Source organism: Opisthocomus hoazin, chromosome 5, assembly GCF_030867145.1.
Source record: "Opisthocomus hoazin isolate bOpiHoa1 chromosome 5, bOpiHoa1.hap1, whole genome shotgun sequence".
In the NCBI taxonomy this organism is placed as follows: domain Eukaryota; kingdom Metazoa; phylum Chordata; class Aves; order Opisthocomiformes; family Opisthocomidae; genus Opisthocomus; species Opisthocomus hoazin.
This window is the reverse complement of record NC_134418.1, coordinates 45,817,302-45,841,921: the sequence shown is the minus strand read 5'-3', so window position 1 is coordinate 45,841,921 and position 24,620 is coordinate 45,817,302. Positions and strand designations below refer to the sequence as shown.

General features: G+C 40.7%; 1 protein-coding gene across 7 annotated transcripts in view; it reads left to right on the top strand.

Annotated features, from left to right (window-relative positions):
• Positions 1-24,620, top strand: part of ZNF827 (zinc finger protein 827) — a 127,322-nt gene that overhangs the window by 60,780 nt on the left and 41,922 nt on the right. For 6 of the 7 annotated variants that reach the window (XR_012764019.1, XR_012764020.1, XR_012764021.1 and 3 more), the window contains exons 5-7: positions 3,222-3,455; positions 19,295-19,543; positions 20,234-20,291. Coding sequence is in view for 4 of the 7 variants with exons in the window: in XM_075421079.1 (XP_075277194.1) it covers positions 3,222-3,455; positions 19,295-19,543; positions 20,234-20,291 (541 nt within the window). In the remaining 3 variants the exon portion in view is untranslated. The remainder of the gene's footprint in view (positions 1-3,221; positions 3,456-19,294; positions 19,544-20,233; positions 20,292-24,620) is intronic. The other variant, XM_075421080.1, reaches the window with a different exon arrangement.

The following is a 24,620-nucleotide window of genomic DNA, read 5'->3' as shown; positions in this document are numbered from 1 at the left end:
AGCAGTGGCTTTATAGCAGCATGTGCTGTCACAGTAGGAGAGCTAATGTGTGGGGTAGGGAGAGAAAGGGAAAGTGAGACACAGGAAAGGAGGGAAACTTGACAGATGCCCTGTTCGTCATTCTGGGTGTGTCACTATCATGAAACTGTTTAACCTCTGATGTGACCTACCTTGAATTTTTGGTTCTCTGAGCTGTTAGAACTCGGCTTCTTCTCAGTAGAGTTTGAGAATCGCCTGGGATGAAGAGCATGGAGATACCACTTGACACCTGCCCTTGGATTGGGTCAAATTGGCTGCTAAGTTTTGGCTTGGTCATAAGAGGATCTAATAAATGCTAATTTCTTCCAAAAGTGCCTCCTTTGATCCGCCTTCTTGTGGTAGGGGAATCCATACGGTATCTGCCACCACATACTACAGCGCCTGACTGAAAGAAGTTCCTAGTTTAAGGCTGTGATGTTGTATGAATTCTATTACAGTGATTCTACTTGTGTATGGATGTTTTTGTGTTGTTCTTAACTTGGCTTGTAATGGACCATGGTGTATGGTTGCAAACTTACACTGATCTATGTATGTGAGTTTAATATCACCTGTGTATTTTAAATGGTAAAAGTGTATCCTGACCTGGTATGTAGTGCTTCCTCTACCTGGTTCATTTTCTGCCCTGGTTCATGGGCAAACATAGCTGGCTTCATAGGTTAATGATTGTTCTCAGGAGATCGTCTTTACCTCTTCACTCACTCATATTTTCTGGGACAATTTGAATTAATACCTTCTTGAAATGAATATATTAAACAGATTTTTTTTTTCTCCAGATTTGCTGAAAGTTCAGGCACAATGCTTTCTATGAGCTGCACTCATACTCATACTACTCTACATGGTAGAGGTATTTTTCATATCAGTAGCAGCCGGAGTGGCATGCTTTAAAAGAGAAGGAATGCAGAAAGTAGTGTGGCATAGAAGGTTTGGGTTTTGGTGGTTTGTTTTTTTTTTTTGTGACCATTCATGACCTCAGGTCAAACCCCAGAACAGACTGAACTGGAAAGATGTAGGCCTGCATAAAGTAGATGGATTTTTTTTATTTTTTTTTTTAGTAAGTACCTAGGTGAAGTTAAGTTTGGTTTGAGAGCCTTAACCTGTATTTTGATGAATTAAAGCATGCTTTAATGTTTCATATTTCTGCTTTTGCCCTTTATTTAAAAAGGAAAAAGCAGTCCCTAATACTGATAAAAGTGCTTATAGGTCATATTAAAAATTACACATATAAGGTAATTTAATTTCTGAAGTAGTGAATAGCGCCATGTATATGTACATGCTGCTCATGTGTACACTATTTATACCACTTACTTTAATCTTGTTCTTTGGTAATGGCTTGCCAACCAATAAGAAAGGAGAAAAACCAAACAACCCTGGAATATAAACTGAAAAGATTTAAGTGTTATGTTACAGGGTAACATAATAGCTTTAAAAAATAATATAAAAAACCCCAAACACAAAGAAAGCAACAAAACACTGGACTGTGTGCAAATGGACAAAGCTCAAAGTAACAAATGGAAGTGTCTATTTGTGATAAAGATGGCAACTGTACTGCATATTGTAGGGCTGAGCTTTCCGGGAGATGGTGAGCACTTCACAGTGGGATGCAGGAATTCAGATTCTTTAGGAGTCAGATTCTGGGAGAACTGCTGAAAAGGGGAGTTATCTGAGGAAATAAGCCAGGAAAATGAGCTGGAGAGTAGGCAAGAAGCAGTGAAGTGGAGGAGGAAGTAGACCAAGAGCTTAAGCAGGCGAATGTTGCCAGATTTTGTTGGTTTGATTTGACCTGTTAGTGCCCTGCCCCTGCAGTTGGATATTACTATCCCTGCGATGTGTCAGTTCCTCGGTTTTTCCTGTTCATGTAATGGGCTTGTAAAACAAACAGCTCTCTGCGGCAGGCAATGCATGTTGGCTTCTAATGCCCTGCTGCAGCCTGTGAAAGGGGTGGTGGGGTACATCCTTTGTACATGGTCCAAGTGAGATTTGACAGCTCATCAGCAAGAGTCATGAGGGTAGGCAGGGGATTGTCATGTGGAAAGAGGAAAATGTGTAGGAGAGGTAGTGAGGTAAATGGTGAGAGAGCTTAGAAAGATACCAAAATGGTGGGCGATGCATTATCTTTCATATTTGTTGACACAAAGGTTTAGAGGGGTGAGAAAGATGTGAACTCATCAAAGTTTGGGGCACTGGACATGTTATCTGCTGTTTGTTACTGGGAATTTAAAGTGCAATTTTGAACAAGAAAAAGCCACTAAGAGACAGGGAAGGAAGTATCTCTTACTGGTCAAACATAAAGAATTATAAGAAGAGCTGCTGAAAAATAGTGCAACTTCTTTAGCCTCCAGTTTGTTGTGCCAGTCTACCTGTGAATTTATATTGCTTGGTTGTGGTAGTGTTGTTTAAGAGGCATTCTAGGTTTTATCCCTTCAACCAAACATAGTACAAAAGTTCTACTGCTGTCAAGGGGTATAGGAAAAGAGTGTTGAAGAACAACATTGTTCAGTGTGTAGTTTTTAAGCGGCCTAAAGGTCTCTAGACCCTTTTCTGAGGCTGTGGAGCTGCTTACGTGGAGTATTTGAAAGGGCTATTTTAAACTTGTTCTCTTTCTTTTTATATGGATGTAGAAGCTGGAACAGTGCTCTAATAGCATCTTCCAGTGCAGAGCTGTCTTCTGAAAATCCCTCTGTTTCTTAACAAATACCAACTTTTAGAACCTAAGAATTTGCTGTGCTTTTCCCTTTTACTCTCCTCTTAGGTTTCCTATCTTTCTACTTTTCATCTCTTGCCTCTTTTCCATGCTCTGAGAATTCAATATGTAGTACCCATGGTCTTTGCCAAATTTGCACTCGTGTGAAGTGATGTTTTAAATTTCCATTAAGGCTGTAGACGACCTACAAACCAATGACTAGGGGAATGCTTCTAAGAGGAGTACGGGCAAAAAAGTAAGAGGAGAAGCACGGTTTCTTGAGCTCTGGCATATGCAGTTTTTGTCTTTCAAAACTGTCACTTTGTACAAAAGATACAGACGTTTGTTTACCTCTTCAAGCATTTTTGAATACTATTTGACATGCTTGCTTCCAGTACCTGCTCTAGCATTTCTTAGGTTACGGTTTCTTCCTGTTACTAGCTGCTCTATCATGGTATATTACATACCTCATTAAGTCTCACTCGTTTCCTTCTCTTGACAGCTGCAAATCAAAAAGAGCCCTTGACTCCTAAATTTAAAGTGAAAGAGGAGCCTAAGGATGAAGAAGCGACAGGTTCAGCCTTGTCTCAGTCCAGCTACATGTTCAGCCATGAATCCGAAGCCTCAGCTCCAAATGTCCCTGAGGAGAAGCTCAAGCCGCAGGAAGTACAGGCAAATGTGATGAGGCAGGACGTGTCAGTCAAGGCAGCATCTGAACTCCTCATGAAGCTCTCAGGTAGATATTTAATTTCATAATATTAAATTTCTTAATTTTTTTCATGTGTGCTAGTGGGGTTATCTTGCAGAAGGAATGCTTAGCTTTAGTAGCAAGTGAAGGAACAATTGACAATGTCCGTCTTCACAGGTTCATATACATAAGACATCTCAGTTTGGTCTGTTGCCAAAATATCTAATTAACTGTGCTCTGGTTTTCAAATTAATGACAATGGGACAAGTCAAAAGAAATGATGCCTTAAAGCTTTTAGATATTGTCAGTTTTTAAAATGTACCAAAACGTGTTTGTACCAATTTATTCACTTGTCACTTCAACTTCATAAGAATGTGTGTCTGTACTGATTTATACCTGATACAGCTTTATAAATGATGACCTTTAGAACCTGTTATTTTTTCTAGCAGTATCTTGTACTCAAAATTATAAGAAACACTGTTGAAGAAATAAACTGAGCCAGCTTTCTGCTTGAACTTGCCTACATTGCCTTAGTGACACATCCTTCTGCCAGACAAGTAGACAGTATGCATGTGTATACACATATGTACTGCTACAGCTGGAAGGAGTCAAATAAAAAAGTATGTTTTGCTAATTATGCTTTGTCTAACAATCAGAATTGAGGTTTAACTTTAAGGGAAACTTAAAAGGGGTGAATTCTCACTGCTGGGAACAGGTTAAGTGAATGGTGAAAAGGCTTTGAACTTCTAATAGACTTCATTTTTTAGGACTGAGATGTGAAAGTCAGGCTGGAATGGTGGATTTTGTACTTCCATGCCTAAACTGGATCAATTAGTTTTTAAGTCTGCTTTAAAACTGGACAAGACATTTTTTTTTTATGTATGTCAAAGTCACGTAAGAGGTGCCAGTGGAAATGCTCACAAAATTAGCAACTTCTGAGATCCTTGCCAAACCTATCTGAAATTATTTGGCTTGACTGGATACTGTCAACATTGGATTTGAGCTCAAATTATACCTGAAAAACTTTAACTGACTAGGATCTCCGCCATAAATTCTGACAGGTAATTAATTCGCTCCTGTTAATAACTGCACACTTCAACTTGCAGAAGAATTTGAATCATTGCTTTGCAAGCCTTCCATGTTAATAGTGCAAAAAGTATTTCCCAGGTACAAAAGTAGATAAGAGCAGAACTTGCCCAATTTTTCACAGACTCTGAAATACTAAACATTTGGTTATTGATATAGTGCACTGTTGCTGCTGGTAACTGGTTCTAATATGGTGTTCTGGTAACAGAACTTTAAAGCCTATGAATGTTAACCTGTGACTTTATTTTACTTGGTGCAGATAGGTTTATGTAACTATTTTCATAAAGCAAGAGCTCCATAGCTCTGTAACTTAGTGATTTCTCAAGTACTTCAGAGACTAGGGTTCTTGATTGTGAATCTTGAATTGAGCACTAGCAGACTGTGTTTAAGTAGCTTTATTAAAGTTTATTATATTGGAATATTTATGCCTTAAATATCTGTTTATATAAGTGAAATCTGGCATGTATAAAATCTTCATCAAGTCTTCAGTCACTTCTGTTGGAAACTCCCAGTCTTTGAAGGTTGTAGTAAGAAATAGAATAGTTCAACATGATTGAGCAGGTTTTGCGGATAGTGGTCTTTTTGGTTAATCTGTAGATTAGAAGGTAAAGAATTACTCTAGGATGTACTCAGTTGGCATTGCTGCAGTTGGAATTCCTGAATCAGCCAGTGGGTGGGGTTATACCAAGTTTATCACATACACTGAGGAAAACACTAAGATAGTTTAACGTATGACAAATATAAGAGGAATATCTAAGATCAGCAGCCTCTAGGTTTTTTTTGTGATGTTTACTTTATCTGGTATAACACTCTGAGATCACTATGAACTTCTGAATTTATATTAAGCAATTCTGCACTCTAGTTTTGGTGATTTAGAACTTAAACAATTAAGAAACTTCTTCAGAATGAAGTGAAAACAAGAACAAACTTCCTCCTTTTTCCTGGTACTGGAAGGAGTGCCAAAAAAAAAAAACCCCAAAAAAAAAGGAAAGGAATGAGGGAATGAGTAAGTCTGGATGTTTTACTGTCTGTGGGAAATCTTCAGTCAAGAGCCCTTATTAGATTTGGTATATTATATAATTGGGCTAAAGTTGGGTTCTTCCGGGCTCTATATATAAAAATTACAGGTAAAGACTGAATAGATTACATCCTTGCTTCGTTATTTTCACTTTCTTCTGTGTAATATTAATTACCAAAACCTGCACTGGATACAGATTCAGCAAGGGACTTCTGACATAATAGTATTTTGCTTTCTGCATTCCTGACATGCATGCTTCAGTTATCCCCTGACCAATAAAACTGCCGATTTTTGCAGCCTCAGGGGATTTAGGTGTATACCTTGCTGTCTCTTTTCATGTTAAGGATACACTGGTTTATATTTTTCCCTGGGAAATCTCTTTTCCCAAACAGAGATGCTAGCTCTTGTGTTGCTAGGTCTTAGCTGAGCTTTTACAGTGTAGTAGAAGGCCTTTCCAGCTCTGGAACCTAGTTTGGGCTGGTGCATACTGTTAGAGAGACTTACTGGAAATCACCAGCCCCTATAATGGATGGATTTGTCAGCCACTCAGAATTACTCTAAAGCTAGGAAAGGTTAGGAGAATAAACATATTTTACTGTAGTAGAACATTAACAGAACGTTTACTAGTTGTCAATGTAGAGGTAGATGTACAAAAAACAAGAGAAAAGCACTGGCAGCTGTCTATTTTAGTTCTACTACACAAGGTACACTCTTTTCTCATCAAGCTAAAAAGCTGTCAGGATGCTTGCGTGCTTCTGGAAGCAGACAACCAGTGTTTTAGATCAGTCTCTTACCCTGCATATTACTTGGTGGAGCTGGCTTTATCTGGAGATGCTATGTCCTTTTATACCACTTTTTTCTCCACTGTGTTCCACTTGGATTCAGATCTTCTACCTCACAGTTCACAAACCCGATACCTAATCACCTGATACCTAGTTGCACTTCTTCTAAAGGATTATTCAAGCTAACAAGGCTGATGTCTCTTGGGCATGTCTAGGCAGAACCCTTTAACATCCAGGCAGTCAAAACAAAACATCCTAAAAACTGATCTGCTATTTAAAAATAAATGAAACACCCGTTTGGAAGAAATGGTTTTTAGGGGTTAACAGGCAAAGTTTGAGCCTCAGCACGGACTTTCAAGCCACATTTTACAGAAGAACATAAAGTGACTACCATGATTTATACGAATGTACAAAGGTGAGCTGTGAATTCTGTCCGTCACCAAGTCTTGACTGTGGCTAGATCCAGTGGTAAGCAAACATGTTCAAGGAGATAGTGGAGTGTGGCAAATCGCTTTCATCTCTGTTTGGAAGGGTGCCATCCATGCAAGATTTTAAATTCCTATTAAATGTTGCACTATTCCTTGTAAGATATGGAAGTAATGTACTTCAAATACACCTGAACCAGTTTTTTGCATTCTTACGAGTTCTCCTTTACAGAAAAGCTAGCTTATTTCTCACAATGTTTAATTAGGTGGTGCACCCGGTGATCCCTTAGTCTTGTAAACTGAAAGGTAGGTTTCAGAGGAGACTGAAACTTAAAATAAATGTTTGCATTTACACGCTAATGTTTGAGTCTAAAAACTCATTTTCTGTTGAAGTAGTTGTGCTGCTAATAAGTTTTGGGCATGTATTATCTTTCATAAGCATACAGTGTTTTGCCTTCTTGTCCAAAAATAAATGCATAGCTGGAGGTATATAAAATTTATTGCAGGTACTAGCATTTTATAAGTAATATTTTACCCTGGTGCCTTGAACTATGACATTAAGTATGCCACTGTCTTTCCTAGAAACATTGCCTGACTTGCATTTGCCTTTATTTCAGCTATATCTTATTTGTGAAATGTAGTCATTTTGCATTTCAGTATCAATTCCCCATGTGTTGCACATATCCTTGTTATCACTAGAAGTGCATGACCTTTGTACTATTAAGTTCCTTTGGATTTTTTGTACTTCAGTCCTCAGGTCACACAGTGCTTCTCGTAATAAACCGATTCCCCAATCCCAACAATGTCTCATAACTTTGGGTTATCAGCAGATGCAATTAGTGCATACTTACTTTTTGTGCCAAGGTCATGAAGTAAAATGTTGCATGCAATTCATTCCAAAAGCATTCTTGATAAACTCTATTTATTATCACTTATGATATGACAATTCCTCTTTCAGCACAACTCGTTATTGTGAGGGTTTAGTCAGATTTTTTCCTTTTTTAATGAAGTCTTTATCCACTTAGAAATGTTTATGCTAATTTCCTATTTCATGCCTTACTAATTTTTTTTACACTGTATCTTACATTTAACTGAAACCAAATGGATTAGAACTTCTATTTAAAAAGAGAAAGAAAAAGGAAGAAGAATGATAGTACAATTCTAGCATAAGATGAAGGCCAGAACACCTCAATGCTACTCCCATTCCAAAAATGGCACATCATGCCTTAGGGCACAGCGAGGTGAAGGACTATCTGAGAAGGCTTTAAATTAGCTCATACCAAAACTAGTCCAGTCACAACAGCATAGATTTCCAGAGAAACTAAATAACAGTATCAGTTTAAAAAGTTTGCTAACTAGGAGTGTTCTCTGTGTGTGTGTGGCTGGACAGCTGGTGTCAGATTTACATCATCTTAAGGCTTGGGTGGCTTTATGCTTGCTTGGCTGTCATCAGCAATGTGAATTGACAACAAAAACGAGTCCGTGGCTAGTAAGCTAAGATTCTTAGCAGTCACAAAATCTTTCTAGCTTTAGTGGGTTGCGTTGGCTATTTTTTGGTTTATTATTACTATGGTGAATAAAAAGTACATTACTATATTCTTTGGATGAGGTGGGGGACAGAGAAACTAACCTTCCTATACGTTTCTTTTTCATGACTTCGTGAACTCTTCTGGGAAGCACTTGTATGGAGCTAGGCTGCTGTCTTTGGAGATAGCTGTTGTCAGGACCTCATAAGAGCCTCTGTACCTAGACTGCAGGGGAGCTGTAACGAGTGGGCAGGATAGTGAAAATACAGGGAGGTCTTTTGTTCCTTCGTCTCGAAATAACTTATTAGAAAGCTCTGGGCAGCAGCAAGTGCTTCAGTAGAAGCCCAGAAAAGTAAGCGAAGAAGTGTGTGACTGAAAATAAGACTTTCTCTTGATGGGAACCAGAGAGATAGCAAGCCCTGGCAAGTCATGTCACCAGATTAAATCCCGCTAATAACCAAGTGGGTTTTGTTGGTGTGGTGTGGTTGTTTTTAACCAACAGAAAAGTGAAATTGATTATGAATAGTTAGAGTGAAGCTGTGCTTTAATTACAGTATAGAAAAAGACACAAGTTTCTAGATAGCTAGACTTCTTATTGCAGTGTGTCGTGTTCCAGATTGGTTTTTCAAGATTTTGAGTCTCTCCTGCCAATGCTGCACTACACGAAGTTCATATCAGGCCGTAGTACGTTAAAGGAGTTTAATAAGCTTTTCCATGACATCTGCATAATAACGTAATCCCAAAAAACCTCAACTAGTGGTGGATTCTTTCCTGTTGATGGGTTTTTCCATGTTTCATGACAACATTAATGTCTAAACCCAAAAGCACGAAAAATGTGAAAAAATACTGCCTATTCACAAGAGAAGTATAGGTGGGAAGTATGGAAGTCTGCAAAATGTAATTGTTTTTTTCCCCTATAAATCTTTAAAAAAACCCACAAAACAACAAAAACCACAGAATAACAAGTACCTTAAAGCCTAGTTTTTAGTTCAGTAGATGCTATACTATACCTTTGAGTTAATGCATTTCATCTTCCTTTTTTCCATGTCAGGGTAATCTTGACATGTAACGAAAACCAGGTTAACTGAAATGATTAGAGAATCTGGAATAATAAGAAATCATAATGTCCGTGGTTAAAATGTGTTTCTTTTGGTGTTTTGGATTTGTTTTATTTTTTATGTGTTGTCACAAAAGAGTTTAAACAAGCCCCCGATCCTTCACTTTACTGCTGTTCCTTGATGATGTTCAGCCAGGTGAGACTGGCCACAAAGCTACAGAAAGTGGGCATGTCAATTTTTTTTCAAAGTGTCAGGGGACTGTGGATGCACAGCGTTTGCAGAAGGGCCTCTGCAGTCCCCCTTGCCTTTGGAAAGTCAGCTTTTAAAGACAGGAGAACTGGAGCCGGGCTCTCTGCATGGATACAGCTTGCTGCAGAAATGTTAGACTGGAATTTTCTGGAGCTGGGAGACTTGCATAGGTTGGAATATGTTGTAAAATAACACTTCACTACCTATGCAGACTTCTTATCAAATTTTTCTTGATCGATGTTTTGAAGGGTTAGCTGTGTTCTGCAAGTAGGGTCTTTCAGGTAAGCACTGTAATCCTGCCATTTAAATGGAAGGAGCAGCAGATGAGTATGACAACTCAAGTGAGTCTGTTATTTTCATTTGCTCGTATTTGTCTTCTTTTTGGTTGGCTTGCATTTTTGTGAAACTAATGCTGTAGTTGCCAAATTCTATAACATTGGAGTTCAGAGGGGTTACACTTTAAAAAATATGAGCCATTTTATGATTATTTTTTTTAATGCAGGATCCTGTTACATTGATTCAAGGCCCACTGACATTGTCTTATATAAAACAGCAGTTTGAAAAAAATACTAGCAAAATAAAGCATCAAGCACAGTGCCCGAGGGAACGTCAGATGTTACTTGTTGTGTCTGTATAGCAGAACCTTCAGGTCTCGCCAGCTGTTCCCTACCTTTGAGGTTTTATTTAAACTGTTTTAGGGCATGTTTATTTCTAGCAAATCAGAACAATTAGCATAACAAAATGCCTGATTCTCCATACTGAAAGCTTTTGAAGTTGGTACAGGTTGACCCACTAGTTAGCCCTGTCTGCTCAATTGTGAAAACTAGTACATGAGTCCAATTTATGAGACATGGGAAAGGCTTTCCTTTCTAAGTTGATTCATAAAGTTGATTTGTAAAGCTGATGGGCATTTCAGCAAATATGAGCAACTTAGAATTTTAGTTGCAGGATGAAGTTTTAAATACAATAGTGGGAAGAAGCATGTATGATTTAAGGAAAGTCATTGGACATCACTTGTAGCAGCAAAAGCAATATTTACTACATGACTTGTGGTTTTTATTAAATCTGTGTGCTTGATTTTGACTTTCACCTCAAATAAAGTGAAAAGCAGACTGTGCTGCATGAGAAGAGCATGTTCAGTGTGTCCCCTCTAGAGCAGGTGGCTGCTGCATAGAATTGTAGAATAGTTTGGTTGGAAGGGACCTTGAGAAGTCACCTAACCCAACCCTCCTGCAGTGAGCAGGGACATCTTCAACTAGACCAGGTTGCTCAGAGCCGCATCCAACCTGGCCTTGAATGTTTCCAGGGATGGGGCACCTACCACCTCTCCGGGAAGCCGGTGCCAGTGTTTCACCACCCTCACTGTAAAAAATTTCTTCTTTATAACTAGTCTAAATCTACCCTCCCTTAGTTTAAAGCCATTACCCCTTGTCCTGTTGCAACAGGCCTTGCTAAAAAGTTTGTCCCCATCTTTCCTATAGGCCCCCTGTAAGTATACTGGAAGGCTGCTATAAGGTCTCCCCGCAGCCTTCTCTTCTCCAGGCTGAACAAGCCCAACTCTCTCAGCCTGTCCTCACAGGAGAGGTGCTCCAGCCCTCAGATCATCTTTGTGGCCCTTCTCTGGACCCGCTCCAACAGGTCCATGTCTTTCCTGTGCTGAGGGCTCCAGAGCTGAACGCAGTACTCCAGGTGGAGTCTCACCAGAGCAGAGTAAAGGGGCAGAATCACCTCCCTCGCCCTGCTGGCCACACTTCTCTTGATGCAGCCCAGGACACGGTTGGCCTTGTGGGCTGCGAGCACACATTGGTGGCTCATGTCCATCTTTTCATCCAGCAGTACCCCCAAGTCCTTCTTGGCAGGGCTGCTCTCGATCCCCTCCTCCCCCAGCCTGTACTGATACCAGGGGTTGCCCCAACCCATGGGCAGGACCCTGTACTTGGCCTTGTTGAACCTCATGAGGTTCACACAGGCACATTTCTCAAGCTTGTCCAGGTCCCTCTGGATGGCATCCCGTCCTTCTGGTGTATCAACCGTACCACTCAGCTTGGTGTCATCTGCAAACTTGCTGAGGGTACACTCAATCTCGCTGTCTAGGTCATTGATGAAGATATTAAACAGTACTGGTCCCAGTATGGACCCACGAGGGAGACCACTTGTCACCAGTCTCCATCTGGTCATTGAGCCATTGACTACCACCCTCTGGCTGCGACCATGCAACCAGTTGCTCATCCACCCATCAAATCCATATCTCTCCAATTTATAGAGAAGGATGTTGTGGGGTACCATGTCAAAGGTCTTATACAAGTCCGGGTAGATGACATCCATAGCTCTTCCCTTGTCCACTGATGTAGTCACGTCATCATAGAAGGCCACGAGGTTGGTGAGGCAATACTTGCCCTTGGTGAAGCCGTGCTGGCTGTCTTGAATCACCTCCCTGTCCTCCATGTGCCTTAGCATAGCTTCTAGGAGGATCTGTTCCATGATCTTCCCAGGCACGGAGGTGAGGCTGACAGGTCCGTAGTTCCCAGGGTCCTCCTTTCTACCCTTTTTAAAAATGGGCCCAATGTTTCCCTTCTTCCAGCCACTGAGGACTTCGCGTGACTGCCATGACCTTTCAAATATCATGGAGACTGACTTGGCAACTACATCAGCCAATTCCCTCAGGACTCTGGCATGCATCTCATCAGGTCCCATAGACTTATGTATGTTCATGTTCCTCAGGTGGTCCCAAACCTGATCTTCTCTTACAGTGGGAGGGACTTTGCTCCCCCAGTGTATGATCACTGCAGCCCAGGCTGCCTCCAATCTTGGTGTCGCCAATTAGCTCATTTGCATTGGTAACCAACAGGTCCAGTACCGCAACCCCACTGGTACGGCTGTGTGTCACCAGGCTTAAGAAGTTATCTTCAATGTGCTCCTGGAGTCTCCTGGATTACCTACAGCTCACTGTGCTACTTTTCCAGCAGATGTTGGGGTGGTTGGAGTCCACCAGTAAGATGAGAGCCTGCGAGCGCAGTGCGTCCTGTATCTGGAGTAAGAAGGCTTTGTCAGTAGGCTCCCCTTAATCAGGTGGCCTGTAGTGGACACTAACCACAAGGTTCCCTCTGTTACCTGGGTCTCTAATTCTTACCCATAAGCTTTGGACCTCCTCATGACTATTCTTCAGAGAGTTTCAGGAATTGCAACTAGGTTGTAGCTTTCTAGCAGCACGGTGGCTTCCAACTCTTCCTGTTTGCTGCCCATGCTGCCCATGCTTTGTGCACTGGTGTAGAGGCACTTCATCTGGGCTGTTGGCCATGTCACCTTCTTAGAGGAACATCCCTTAGTTCTTTTGAGGTATTTCACTGATGTTTCCCTCTTGGCTCCTCTCTGTACGACTTCAAGCGTACCCAGCATGTCTCAGAGCAACAGGCTGAGTGCCCTTGCTAGCACTCAGTCCCTCTAACCTTGGTGTGTCATCCCTCAGCTTGTCACGGGCAAGCCTGATGCTATCCCCCTCCCCCTTCAAGTCCGGTGTAAAGCTCTGTCAGTCAGCCCTGCTAAGCTTGTGAGCAAAGACCCTCTTCCCGCTTTGAGAAAGGTGAATCCCATTTGACACCAGCAGGCCTGGTGCTGTGTAGGCCATCCCATTAACAAAACCCCCAAAACTCTGGCAGTGACACCAGCCACAGAACCACATGTTAGTAGACTGGGACTGTCTGTTTGTTCTGATGTCGCTGCCAGCAAATGGAAGGAGAGAGGAAAAAGTAACCTGTGCTCCAGATTCCCTTACTGACTGTCCTGAGGCCCTGAAGTCTCTTTTGATTGCCCTTGGGCTGTGCATTGCAGCTTGATTGCCACCCACGTGGAAGAGCGGTAATGGGTAATAGTCTGAGGGCCATACCAGGCTAGGAGGTTTCCTAGTGGTGTCCTTAACCCAGGCCCCAGGGAGGCAGCAGGCTTCCCTAAGAGCCAGGTCTGTCCGGCATATTGGACCCTCTGCTCTCCTCAGAAGAGAGTTGCCTACAACTAAAACTTGTCTTTTCTTCCTCGTGGAGGTGGTCATGATATGGTGAGATAGGCTGTTCTGACCTTGGCAACGTCTCTGGTGCAGATGGGCCATCATCCCTTGACTGGCCTTCCACATCCAGAGCCTCATGCCTGTTGCACAGAGGCACCTGGGAAGGCGAGGTGGGCAAGGAGGGAGTTTGCCTGCCACCCTGAGCATGGACTTGCCTACATTAACTCCTTTCCTTTAAACTACTGCCTTCAGCATGGTGGGAGGAGGAGAAGGGTTTCCTTGGTCTTGTTTTTTTCTGGTGGCTGTTCCTCTTTCTGTCTGAGGGAGGGCAGAGCTTGCTTCCACCAGTCTATCTCTCTCAGATTCCCTGATGCTCCTTAACCTTTCTACTTCCTGTATGTGGAAAACTGTACCAGTTTTGGGCTCTCTAGTTCAAAAGGGCTGTTGAGAGTTAGCAGACAGTCTATAGGAAGGCAGCAGACCTGATTAAGAGTGTAGGGCTCATGATCTACAAGCAGGCATTGAAGGAACTGGGCCTGTTCAGTCTGGCAAAGGGGGACTAAAGGCAGGTCTAATCGCAGCCTGCAACTACTAAAAGGAAACTTAGAAAAGCAGTGGAGTCAAACTCTTCTCTGTGGTGGCAGATGGTAAAAGAAGGGGCAACAGCTACCAGCTGCAGCTTGGAAGGTTCAGAGTGGACATTAAGAAAAATTTTTAGTGTAGCACTGGAACAAGTGTTACCCGACAATTCTGTAGCTTTCCTTTGCTTGGAGGTTTTGAAAATTCTGGTAGATACACCTGCAGCTGATCTGATCTACTGCCAATAATTCATGGAATAATTTAAACCTCCAGGGTTCATCTAATCCAAACTCTTGCTCAAAGCAGGTCCAACAAGACCAGGCTGCTGAGGGTCTTGAGTTCTGAGTGTGTCTGGGGATGGAGACCTCAACTTCTCTCAGCAATGTGTGCCAGTATTTCACCATACTGATAGTGATTTTTTTTCTGTATGTATAAACAGAATTTCTCATCTTCCAACTTGTCTGTTGACCCTTATACTATCACCATGCATTTCTGAGCGAAGTCTGACTAGCTTCTCCGTACCTTCCCTTTATAGTTTATAGAGTTGTTGACAGCAATAAAATGTCCCTAGTGTTGTTTTCTTAAGGCTGAACAAACTCAGTTCTCTTAGTTGTTCTCCTATGTCCTGCAGCAGCCCCTTAACTATCTTGATAGCCTTCCACTGAACATGCTCTAGGATGTAAGTGTCCATCCTGTGCTGGGGAGTCCCAAATGGGGCACAGTACTCTAATTGCAGTCTCATAGGCACAGAATAGAGGGGAAGAATCTCCTCCCTCTCCCTGATGGCTACAGGTTTGATATTACGGCCCAGAATATAGTTGGCCTTGGTTGCCACAAGGGTGTATTGCTGACTTGTGCACAACTTGCGATGGATTGTGGTAGTCCCAAATTTCTGAGAGAAGTAGCTTGAATAAGCTTTTTCTAAAACTTGGTAATCTTTATTCTCGGCTGTAGAGAGGTGTTGTCTAAGACTAAATTTCATAGACACTCTTACTGTTACACCTTCTTCAGGTGACACTTGTCAGGCCTTCAGGGATGAATGCTGTACCCTGAGCTTTTATGTAGCACAAGTATTATTCTGTTTCTGTTGTGTGTGTTTGGGGGTTTTTAGCAAGTGCCACTACTTTGCAATTCCTTACACTTGTGAATGCCAGAGAACCTGAAAGCTGTGGAAGAACTTACTTCCTTCTGGAACAAGCCTGTCCAATACTGCATTTTTCATATCTGATGCGGAAAACTGTCTCACTCGATGTGAGTAGGTTGAAGTTCATCGAGGCTTTTATAGATCAGCTAATTAAAAGTTATACTGCTCTCTAAAGAAACAGCATCTCTGTGGCTTGATGATAGTACATCCATGTATGCAATAATTTTCTCTTATTTTGTTAAGCTGTTTCTGTATCACAAAGTTAACAGCAGAAAAAGGTGTATTAGGTAATTTATTTCATTATCTGCCAAATGAGCAATGTTCACTGCTGTGCTGTTCTGAGCTTCATCCAGGTTAGTTTTGAATGAATAGCAGACCATGTTTAGGAGATCATGCTCTGGAACTGTAAAGCCCGTTAAGTCTTTATCCCTTGCTGATTTTTGCTAGGAATTAGATGTCTGTCCTTTTATAAAAAATCTGGCATGAAGAAAACGATTCTCCTATACTAACTTTGTGTTCTGATACATTGCAGTTTATTTAACCTAGCTCATCTACTCAAGGAGAAATGCAAAAGTGGAAAAAAACCAAAGCTATCATGATTTTAACTATTTGAACTGGGAGACCTTTTTGTGTACCAGTCCTTGACTTGAGAGACTTTAGCTGCACTATGATCATGTGAGATACCTGTGTAAGGAAATAGGGGGTATCACCTTACTCCACAAATGAACTGTCTGTAGCACAGAAGGGAAAATGATCTTCAAGAAGTTACAGTTTGACTGCCTGTTTGGTGAAATGGGTATAGGCATAAACTTAATTACAGTCTTTTGCCAGCACAAGGTCTAGCACAGCTGGGTTGAATGCGTGTTGTTGCTGCTCATGGGACAGACTGACTCTTTTCTCTTCTTTTGACTTCTTTTCTCTTTTGTTAGCTCTTGTAAAATTATCATAGAGACCCTCCTTCAGTCTTCTGTGTGTGTTTGCTTTTGGGAATCAGAGTATGACAGGATTCATATTTGGCAGGGACGTTCTGTCAGATCAAAAGGGTGCAGCTGGGAAGATAAAGGTCAAAGGAAATGATCAAATATGTAAATTTAGATAGGGCAATTTGAGTGCGAGCTGATTGTGAGGGAGAGAAGGTCATTGGTATTGCTTGACTCTTGCCTTAGTTGGGGTCGTATCACTTTGATTCGAAAGCATTTGCAGGACAGGGAATTAAACTGTACGGAGCAGGAACAGAAATAGAAAAGAATATTTTAAAAGCAGAGGGAGCAGCAAAGGTCACCTTGACTCTACACCTAAATTTGGCAGCTGGGTGCACAACTCAGTCTGTTAGACATCTGAAGAACCCATTTGTTTGCAGAGTTACCTGAGCTTTTGATTGACAGTGTTACCTGATGCATTCCTTTGCTGTTCTGTGTTCACTTTCAAGGCACAGCATGCTATTTTTACATTTTTCAACAGAGATGCAACATTCTGTGGTTTTATACTAAGAGGCTAATGGAAGCTTTAAATAAAAAGAATTCAAAAAAAGAAAAATCTGCTTAACAGGACCAAAAAGGCATTATATGATATTTCTAACTTGTATTCTGTTGAGAATTCACTATGAAAATTTCCAAAGTCTGAAATGTATCTGGTGGATCATAGATGGTAAAGATTTTTATCAATGTTTATACATTTCTTTGAAAGGTCAAGAAATGTCATAAGAAAAGATTGAAAACACTTCATGTAAATCATTCCTGGAACATATCCAAGTGGCTTTTATCTCCTGAACTACTTTTTTGGGGTTTTTTTTTTTTTTTAAAGAGCTGTAGGCAGCAAAGCCACCTTTTCTCCACTTAAGAACGACAGGAATGTGGGGAGAGGGAGAAACCAGGGGAATGAAAAATGACTTGGTGACACACATCAGTTTAATTTTAGGTGGAATGCATACACCTTCATGCTAAAGGGCTTCTGTTTGACTAGAGACTACCAGATGACACCAACCAGTTGATTAGCTTGAGGATGTTGTCAAGGATGACCAAACCATATTTTGGTGCCTCTGAATATATTGGGTAATTGAAAACAAAGGCCTGGTGGTGTTTGAAACATTCACACTTGGAATAAAATCTGTTAGGCTGACACAATCATATGTGTGTTTGGGAGGAGGGGAAAAACAGAGAAAGCAGCAGGAGATTAATTTGTCAAGCAAAGTTAGTAGATTTCCCCCCCCCCCCCCCCTTTCTTCTCTCTGACCTCTGAAGTTGATAGAAAATGCTGTCTGTGTTTGGGCTTTTTCTTATGAACTGGTATTCATTTATTTATTTTTAATATCAGAGCCTTCTAAGTAGTAAAATGTGACAGGTGACAAGGAAGCTTCCATGTGAGGAAACTCGTTGTGCAGAGTGCCTCCATCAGTGACCTGATGCTGTCAGGACGGCTAGCCCCTGTCTGCACCAGTTAACATGCTGGCCCACGGTCATAGGCCTGATCACGTCCCCCATGTCTGGACATGGGCCAGGCTGCTCTCATAGCTCCTAATCCACTCAGCATCTAAGCTCTCTGTTTCTCTGGCTGTGTTTACTGCAGTGTGCCTGTCCCTACCCTCTATCACGGTCTCATTTGCTAGGTGCTAGGGTTGCCTTTTCCTCTTTTGGCTCATGAAGTCTGAGCCATTCAAACTCACGCTTCCCCTTGACTCCAGCTGCGGAGGCCACGTAGGTGACAGTTTAGGGCATGTGCTAGTCGTGAGTGAACAGAAGCAGATTTTCCTTAAGGGTTTCGGTATCTTGGCTAGTACCAGAAGTACATGTACAGGTTTAGCCAAAATTAATAAATCCTATGTACATTTTTTCATTGAAAGATTCCTTACCTGGATGGCCCTTCTAGTATTTAACTGTGTTTATGCATTTATTTATTTTCTTGATTCTCCCAGGCATATTGTCTGTCTTAGGTTGCCTGTTTCTCGTGTGTCTGCTCAGCATCCAGCCAGCAGAGGCAACACATAGTTGGGCAGTTCTGCCATGATACCAGTGTCCTTTCAGGAGCACTCTGAATGAGAATGATTAAAAAAACTCATTGTCTTTGAAACTAAATTCAGAAGGTCTTCAACTTCTCTTTTCACAGCAGAAAGTCTGAATCAAAAGGGCTGTGTAGGTATTTGGGGTGTGGTATGCAAATTACCTTAGAGCCTTGATTTTGATATTTCAGAGCTTTTATTCTGAAGAAAAAATGATCGCTTACCTTGCAGCCAAACCAGAGCATTCAGCAACACCTGAGAAATCTCAAATGTGGAAGGTGAACTACAAATTGGATTCTAGACTATGGTTTTGTTTGCTAGACCTAGGACACTGAGAAGAAGGCAAGGAGGGAAGGATATGGGCTTATGCAAAATGGTTGTTAAGGTTGTTGGGTCTTGCAATGTGTAAGGGAATATCTATGCTTGTTACAAAATCAGACTTTAGAAAAATGTGGGCCCCAGAATACTACTCTCGTCTTGAAAGCATATGTGGATATAACAAACAGGTTCTTCTCATAGTTGTCTGGAATTTTTCATAAAAGAGAAAGAGAGCGGAAGAGGAGCAGATGAGGTTTCCTCCTCCACCCCTATCCCAATACTTCTGACTGTCTGTACTGGTACTTCTCCTGATAAAAAGCAATTTAGAGTTTGTAAGAGGTTTTCAGTGCCCACCTTTGGAGAGCTGGTGTGTAGTTGCAACTTCATTTAATAAATAAAAACAAAGCTTCACTAACTGGTGTGTGATCACCCAGTGTTCATAGAAAGTGATAAAACTCTCATATTTACAAATATGTAAATGTTTTCTGCTCTCTAGTTTGAAAAATAATTTTCAAGAGATTGCTTCTATCTATAAACCCCAGAAGAATATTGTAGCAGTCAGCTGTTTGCCTCCCTTACCATTTGCAGTCATATGGTATACAAATTATAACTTCGTAATTGTGATTCCTGCTTTGAGTACTCTGAAAAACTGTAGCCGAATTAAATAATTGTGGCGGTTATTTATTTTTTTAAATACATATTTGCAGCTGAGAGTTACAAGGAAACCCAGATGGTAAAGATAAAGGAAGAACCAATGGAAGTTGACATTCATGATTCACAGGCTTCAGTGTCACCCAGCCAACCCAGCCAAAACTTTGGCTACAGCACTTTATTAGGGCGAGACATTAGTGAACACATACAGAAGGCACCAGAAGGTCGTGTGCTCCCAGAAAGAAATCTATTCAGCCAAGATATATCAGTGAAGATGGCATCCGAGCTGCTCTTCCAGTTATCAGGTAAAAGCAGTGGAAATAGTCAATAGTTGAATTTAAAGAACACAAAGAGATTGGGTATAACCATGAAAGTGCTATGAAAGTGTGAGATTTCTAAGGCTGAAAAATAATAAGAGTTAGAGTCCTTCTGCCCTCACTTTGGAACGCAAAAGCCTTGCCAAATGTCCCCCATAGTTAGCATATGCTTTAGAGCACTGTGACAGTCAGGTCAGGTTCACAATATTTGAACTGAATGGAACAAGCCAGAGTTCAACTCCTGTATTTTTGAAAGCTAATTAAATAATTTGTGACAACTGGTTGATCCAGGCCTTGGAGTATAGGGGAACCTATAGATGACAGTTACTGGCATAAGTGGCCAGGGGCTGTAGCATACAGTGCTCCTGGGGCTGCACTGTCCATTTCTTTTGACAAAGAAGGTGAAACTCAGCTATTACGTAAAGGCAATATCAGAACTGTGTTTAATGAATGCTTGTATTACATGCTTTGTATGGAGCACTAACACTGAAATACGAAGCTGAAAAAATTTGTTGGGTGTTCGTATTCCCATTCCCTAATCCTGCTGCAACCATTTACCCTAAATTACTCTAGATTATGCTGTTATCAGAAAGCATTAAAATAATTCTGCTGAATAAAACCTCATAGGGAAAATATGATATATGCTAATCACAAAAACCCATGTATGTTCCTCTGCAGAAAAGGTGAGCAAAGAGCACAACCACAATAAAGATAACACCATCAGAACTACAGCCAGGTAAGTACCGTGCATTGTTATCTGCAAAGCTGTACTGTAAATAGCATTGCTTCATTTTCCCTTGTAAACTCATAAGTGTCTGTCTCCTGCAAATGTGACGTGATATATTACAAGTGTAAAGTATTTTCATAAGTAATGTAACCTGTACGTGAAAAATTACACCTCTAGATCTGATTGAGTTAATGAGATAACAGGCCTTTGGGCCAAAATGACTGTTCTCCTCTGATCAAGTATTCACACATCATTTTAAGGATTTTTTTTTCTATTTTTTTCTACAAAACCTGAAACTTTAAGGAAACTGCATAGGATATGCAGTGCTTGAGGGAAGAACAGGCTGACAACTGGATTTTAAGACATGGACCAATGTAACGAGGTGATTTTGATTCAGTCTTCTGTCAATCTTGGATTTCTTTAATAAAATTTCAGTTTAGTATTTCCATCATCTGAATGCCTTCTAGAGATGAATTTTTGAAAGTCAGACTGTAAGACAATGCTAATGAAACATTTGTTAGATTACAGTCACATTAATACAATAAATGAAATTATACAGGAATTAGAAACAGGATCCAGTTCTAGCATGTGCTGTTAAAGAAATATGTGCTTTACAGCATCGTGGCTGGGAACAAGCCCACGAGTTGTTTACATATACATGAGCAGCAAAGTGAGGTGTTCTATGGGAAAATTCAAAGCTCTTGTGTAATAAGCGGTAAGTGGTGTGGAGGAGGCAGGAACTGGCAAGGGTACATTTGTTTCCTCCCTGAAAGTTCCCTGATTAGTGTGTATGGATTGGAGACTGCACACACTGAAGTGACGAAGAGTTCCTTCAAAGATAGAGTAAGACCTTCTGTGCCTCTGCAGCCCCTTCCACAGAAGTTCCCAGTGTGTTCAGTGCCTGCTAACTAAGACAACTTTGTCCAGACAGAAACTGAAAAGCATTTCAGTTGCAGAAGAAAAAAATCTCTGTATTGTTCTTAAATTCCTAGGCCCACCCCATTCATTCATGGTAACTGTAATAAATAATTTGTTTTTAATAAACTGACCCCCTCAGTTAATGTACATAAGGGACTTTTTGATGTTACAAGTTGAAAGATAATTAAACTGAGCTTTTAACTTCTGGCTACTGTGAATGCTTCCCATATTTGCTTGTTTGGGAATCTCTGAGGTATGCAGCCTGCGTAACCTTCCTGTGACTACTTAAAAAGCATAAGCCTGAGAGATACATACGGAGATAAATGCACGTATTGTCCAACTACTCATTAACCACCCAGTGTGTGTTGCAGGGAGCGGGTGACAAATAGCTGAAAATAGATTTCCTTGTCTCATGATGTTACCGGCAGGACTGATATGAGAATCCAGAGCTACTTTTGGATCTATCAAAGATAATTCAAACTCGAAAGGTTGAGGACAGTTCAAAGACAACTTCCCCTTCTTCTGGCTGCCAGCTTTTAAGAGGGAAGCACAGTTGGCTGTTGTCAAACTTGCACTGGGTTTTACTGAGAAGTCCTGATAATGGCTGCTACTCATCAGGGCATGAAATGCTGAGTGCCTGATTGAATTCTTCCGGGTGCTTTTCTTGTCTTACCTATCTGTCAACAGAAGAAGAATGTCTTCTGTTGAATGAGAAGAGCTTCTTAAGGGGAAGTGAGCCAGTCTACTAAATCCTGCAAGTTCAAACAGATTGACTTGAAAGACCTTGCCAAAGAACCCCCACACAAAACCAAACAAACAGCTGGAAGTCTTTACTGGTAAGACGCCTTCTCAAAACCAGAATGTGATGGAGCAGCCAGTGGAGGATAGAGGCACTCAGACTGCATTAAGAAGATGTGTGTTGCAGTTTGGCTCACCAGCCTACATCTGGATTAATGACAGAAAAGCATTTGAATCAAAGTTGTTATGGGAAGTTTGCTGACAGCTGCAGAGAGCCAAGGTGAGGTCAGTGTTGTCCACCTGTGAGTAGCTGGGGAGCAGAGAGATTATGCTGTGTCATGGGTGAGAGTCTTAAATCAGTGAGTGGGGGTACACAAGCACTTTTTGCTGTCTTATTCAATATTAACATTTCTAACTGTCACCTGTCTGTTGCTGTTCCTCCTGTGAGTATTCCTGGACCTTGTGAGCATATACTTCCATATGACTTTGCTTAAGGAGCCAAAACTGGCAAGGATTCCTCACAGTTCAGTGGCTGAGTGAGATGGTAGAGCCTGCCATCTGTGATATGAAGACAGAAAGTGGAGAAGCAAATGATCTGGAAGTGAGTACGCCAGTGTAAGATGCCAAGATAAGTTTCTTTCATCTAGAGAATTGTCTAGCCATAAAACTGGAAAAGTGCAGCCAGAAAAAAAAAATCCTGAAGCTCAGTCTTCATCAGAAGGGACTTTGTGCAGTGATTGAGAACAATTTATGTAGTTTCTTACTATGAAGCAGGAGCTCCTCCCTCCATACTTTGCACTGAGAATTGGAGGACATATCTGCTGAAATAAAAATAATAATAGGGCCAACACTGAAGAGGACTCAGCTGCCATTCTAGAAGGCAGAAAACAGGTATCCAAGGATGGTTCTGTAATTCACTGGACACCGATGGTGGAGAGGGAAATCCATGGGACACAACACGATGCAGTCTTCAACAACAACCTGCTCATGATATATGGCCTAGCCTGAAACAGATAAGCTCTGCATCATCCGTTTTGCTTAGAACCAGCGATAAGCAGTGTCCAGTGACTGAATCGAAGGTACAAGCAGGCAGGCAAACATGGAAACCTGAGCAGATTACAAGATTTTGAAGAGTTACAACAGTAATAAAACTTTTTTTATTGGTGTTTTTCTTTCAAATCATTATTGAACCAGTGAGAGGAATGTTGCAATAAATGATGCCATGTTTTTATACAGCGTCAGTCTCTTTTATATTATGTCACTCCCGAGTGGGAGTGTGAGTCTTGGGAAAAGTTAGATTTTGCACAGATGGGCTCGAGCTGTTTTGCTTTATCCTAATCACTTGTTTTCTTGAGTATTATGCATTGTTCAGATATCTGTATACGCTCAACTGTTCAGGTTCGGGGCAGCTTCATGCCTTACCCTTCAGCACAACCTAATGTTGACTGCATTTATGGTTATGTTTGAATTTTGGTAGAAATATCAAAATATCCCATTAACTGTCACATATGGAACAGCACAAAATGAATAATGGCCAAGAAACTTAATGAGAAAGTAAAAAAATGTGGTTGCCAAAAGTGTTACGTGATCTAGTTAACTAATTATCAGCAAGTTTCCCAAAGGCAGAAGAGGTCTGACTAAGAACACAAGTGACTCAGTGGAGAAATACCTTGTTCACTCTCTGCAGAAAATCTGTATGAGGGAAAACATATGCAAGTGCCATGGTTTAGGTTGACACCTTGAGTATCTGGACTGGTAGGGCCAACTTTGTTGGTGCTGCTGGCATATACTTTCTGGATCTGAACTACCTGCTGTGCCACACTTCATAAGACCTCATACTGTGTTCTTTATACTGAAAAGTTTTTTGGATTTTATTACTGAATAAAAACAGGCTGCAGAAATGAGCTGGGCTTCTGTCCTGCACCCTTAAAACATCTACTATACACCAGCTTGTTAAGGATCTTGATATAAGAGAGATCAGATTTAATGTAATTCTCAGTTTGATTAGAAGAAATTGATAGTTTGCATGCCTTAGAAAACAGTTTTCCAAGAAAGACTCTCCTTTTCCATTTTGAATTTTTTGATGTACCTCTTACTGGTATCTGTCTGTACTGTAAACAAGGAATTCTTGTTTCTGTTATGATCTTTAATTGAACAGAAAACAAAATACTTTGACAGAAATGCCAATTCACTATTGAAATTGGCTTTTTTAGCCAATTATTTTAATTATTTTAATTTAATTTTAATGCTAATTAAAAACAAAGCATGCTTTGTTTTTTGGAGTCAAGTAGCTGATGATTTTTGCACTTAATACTCTTTGGAAAGTAAACATTCAGTTAGCTTATATGAATTGTTTCCTGCTTTAAAAATCAAACTCATGAGTTAATTTTGTTCATGGAATGCTGTGTCAAAAGAGAATTGTTCAGCATCTTAACCTAAAATTTTAAAAGTTTTGTTTTAAAAGTAATTACTGTATACTTCAGATTATTAAATAATAATATTTTCCATCTTTCCTGATTGCACTCTCCAGATGTGATAGTAGAATACAAATTTTTGAAGCATCAATGGTATGATCGAGATTATATTGTGATATAGCAAATCTCAGATGTTGAAATGTAGTTAAAAGCCTTTTAGGAGGACTTCAGTTTTCGCTCTGAGATGCCATTTTACCAGAGCGTGCCT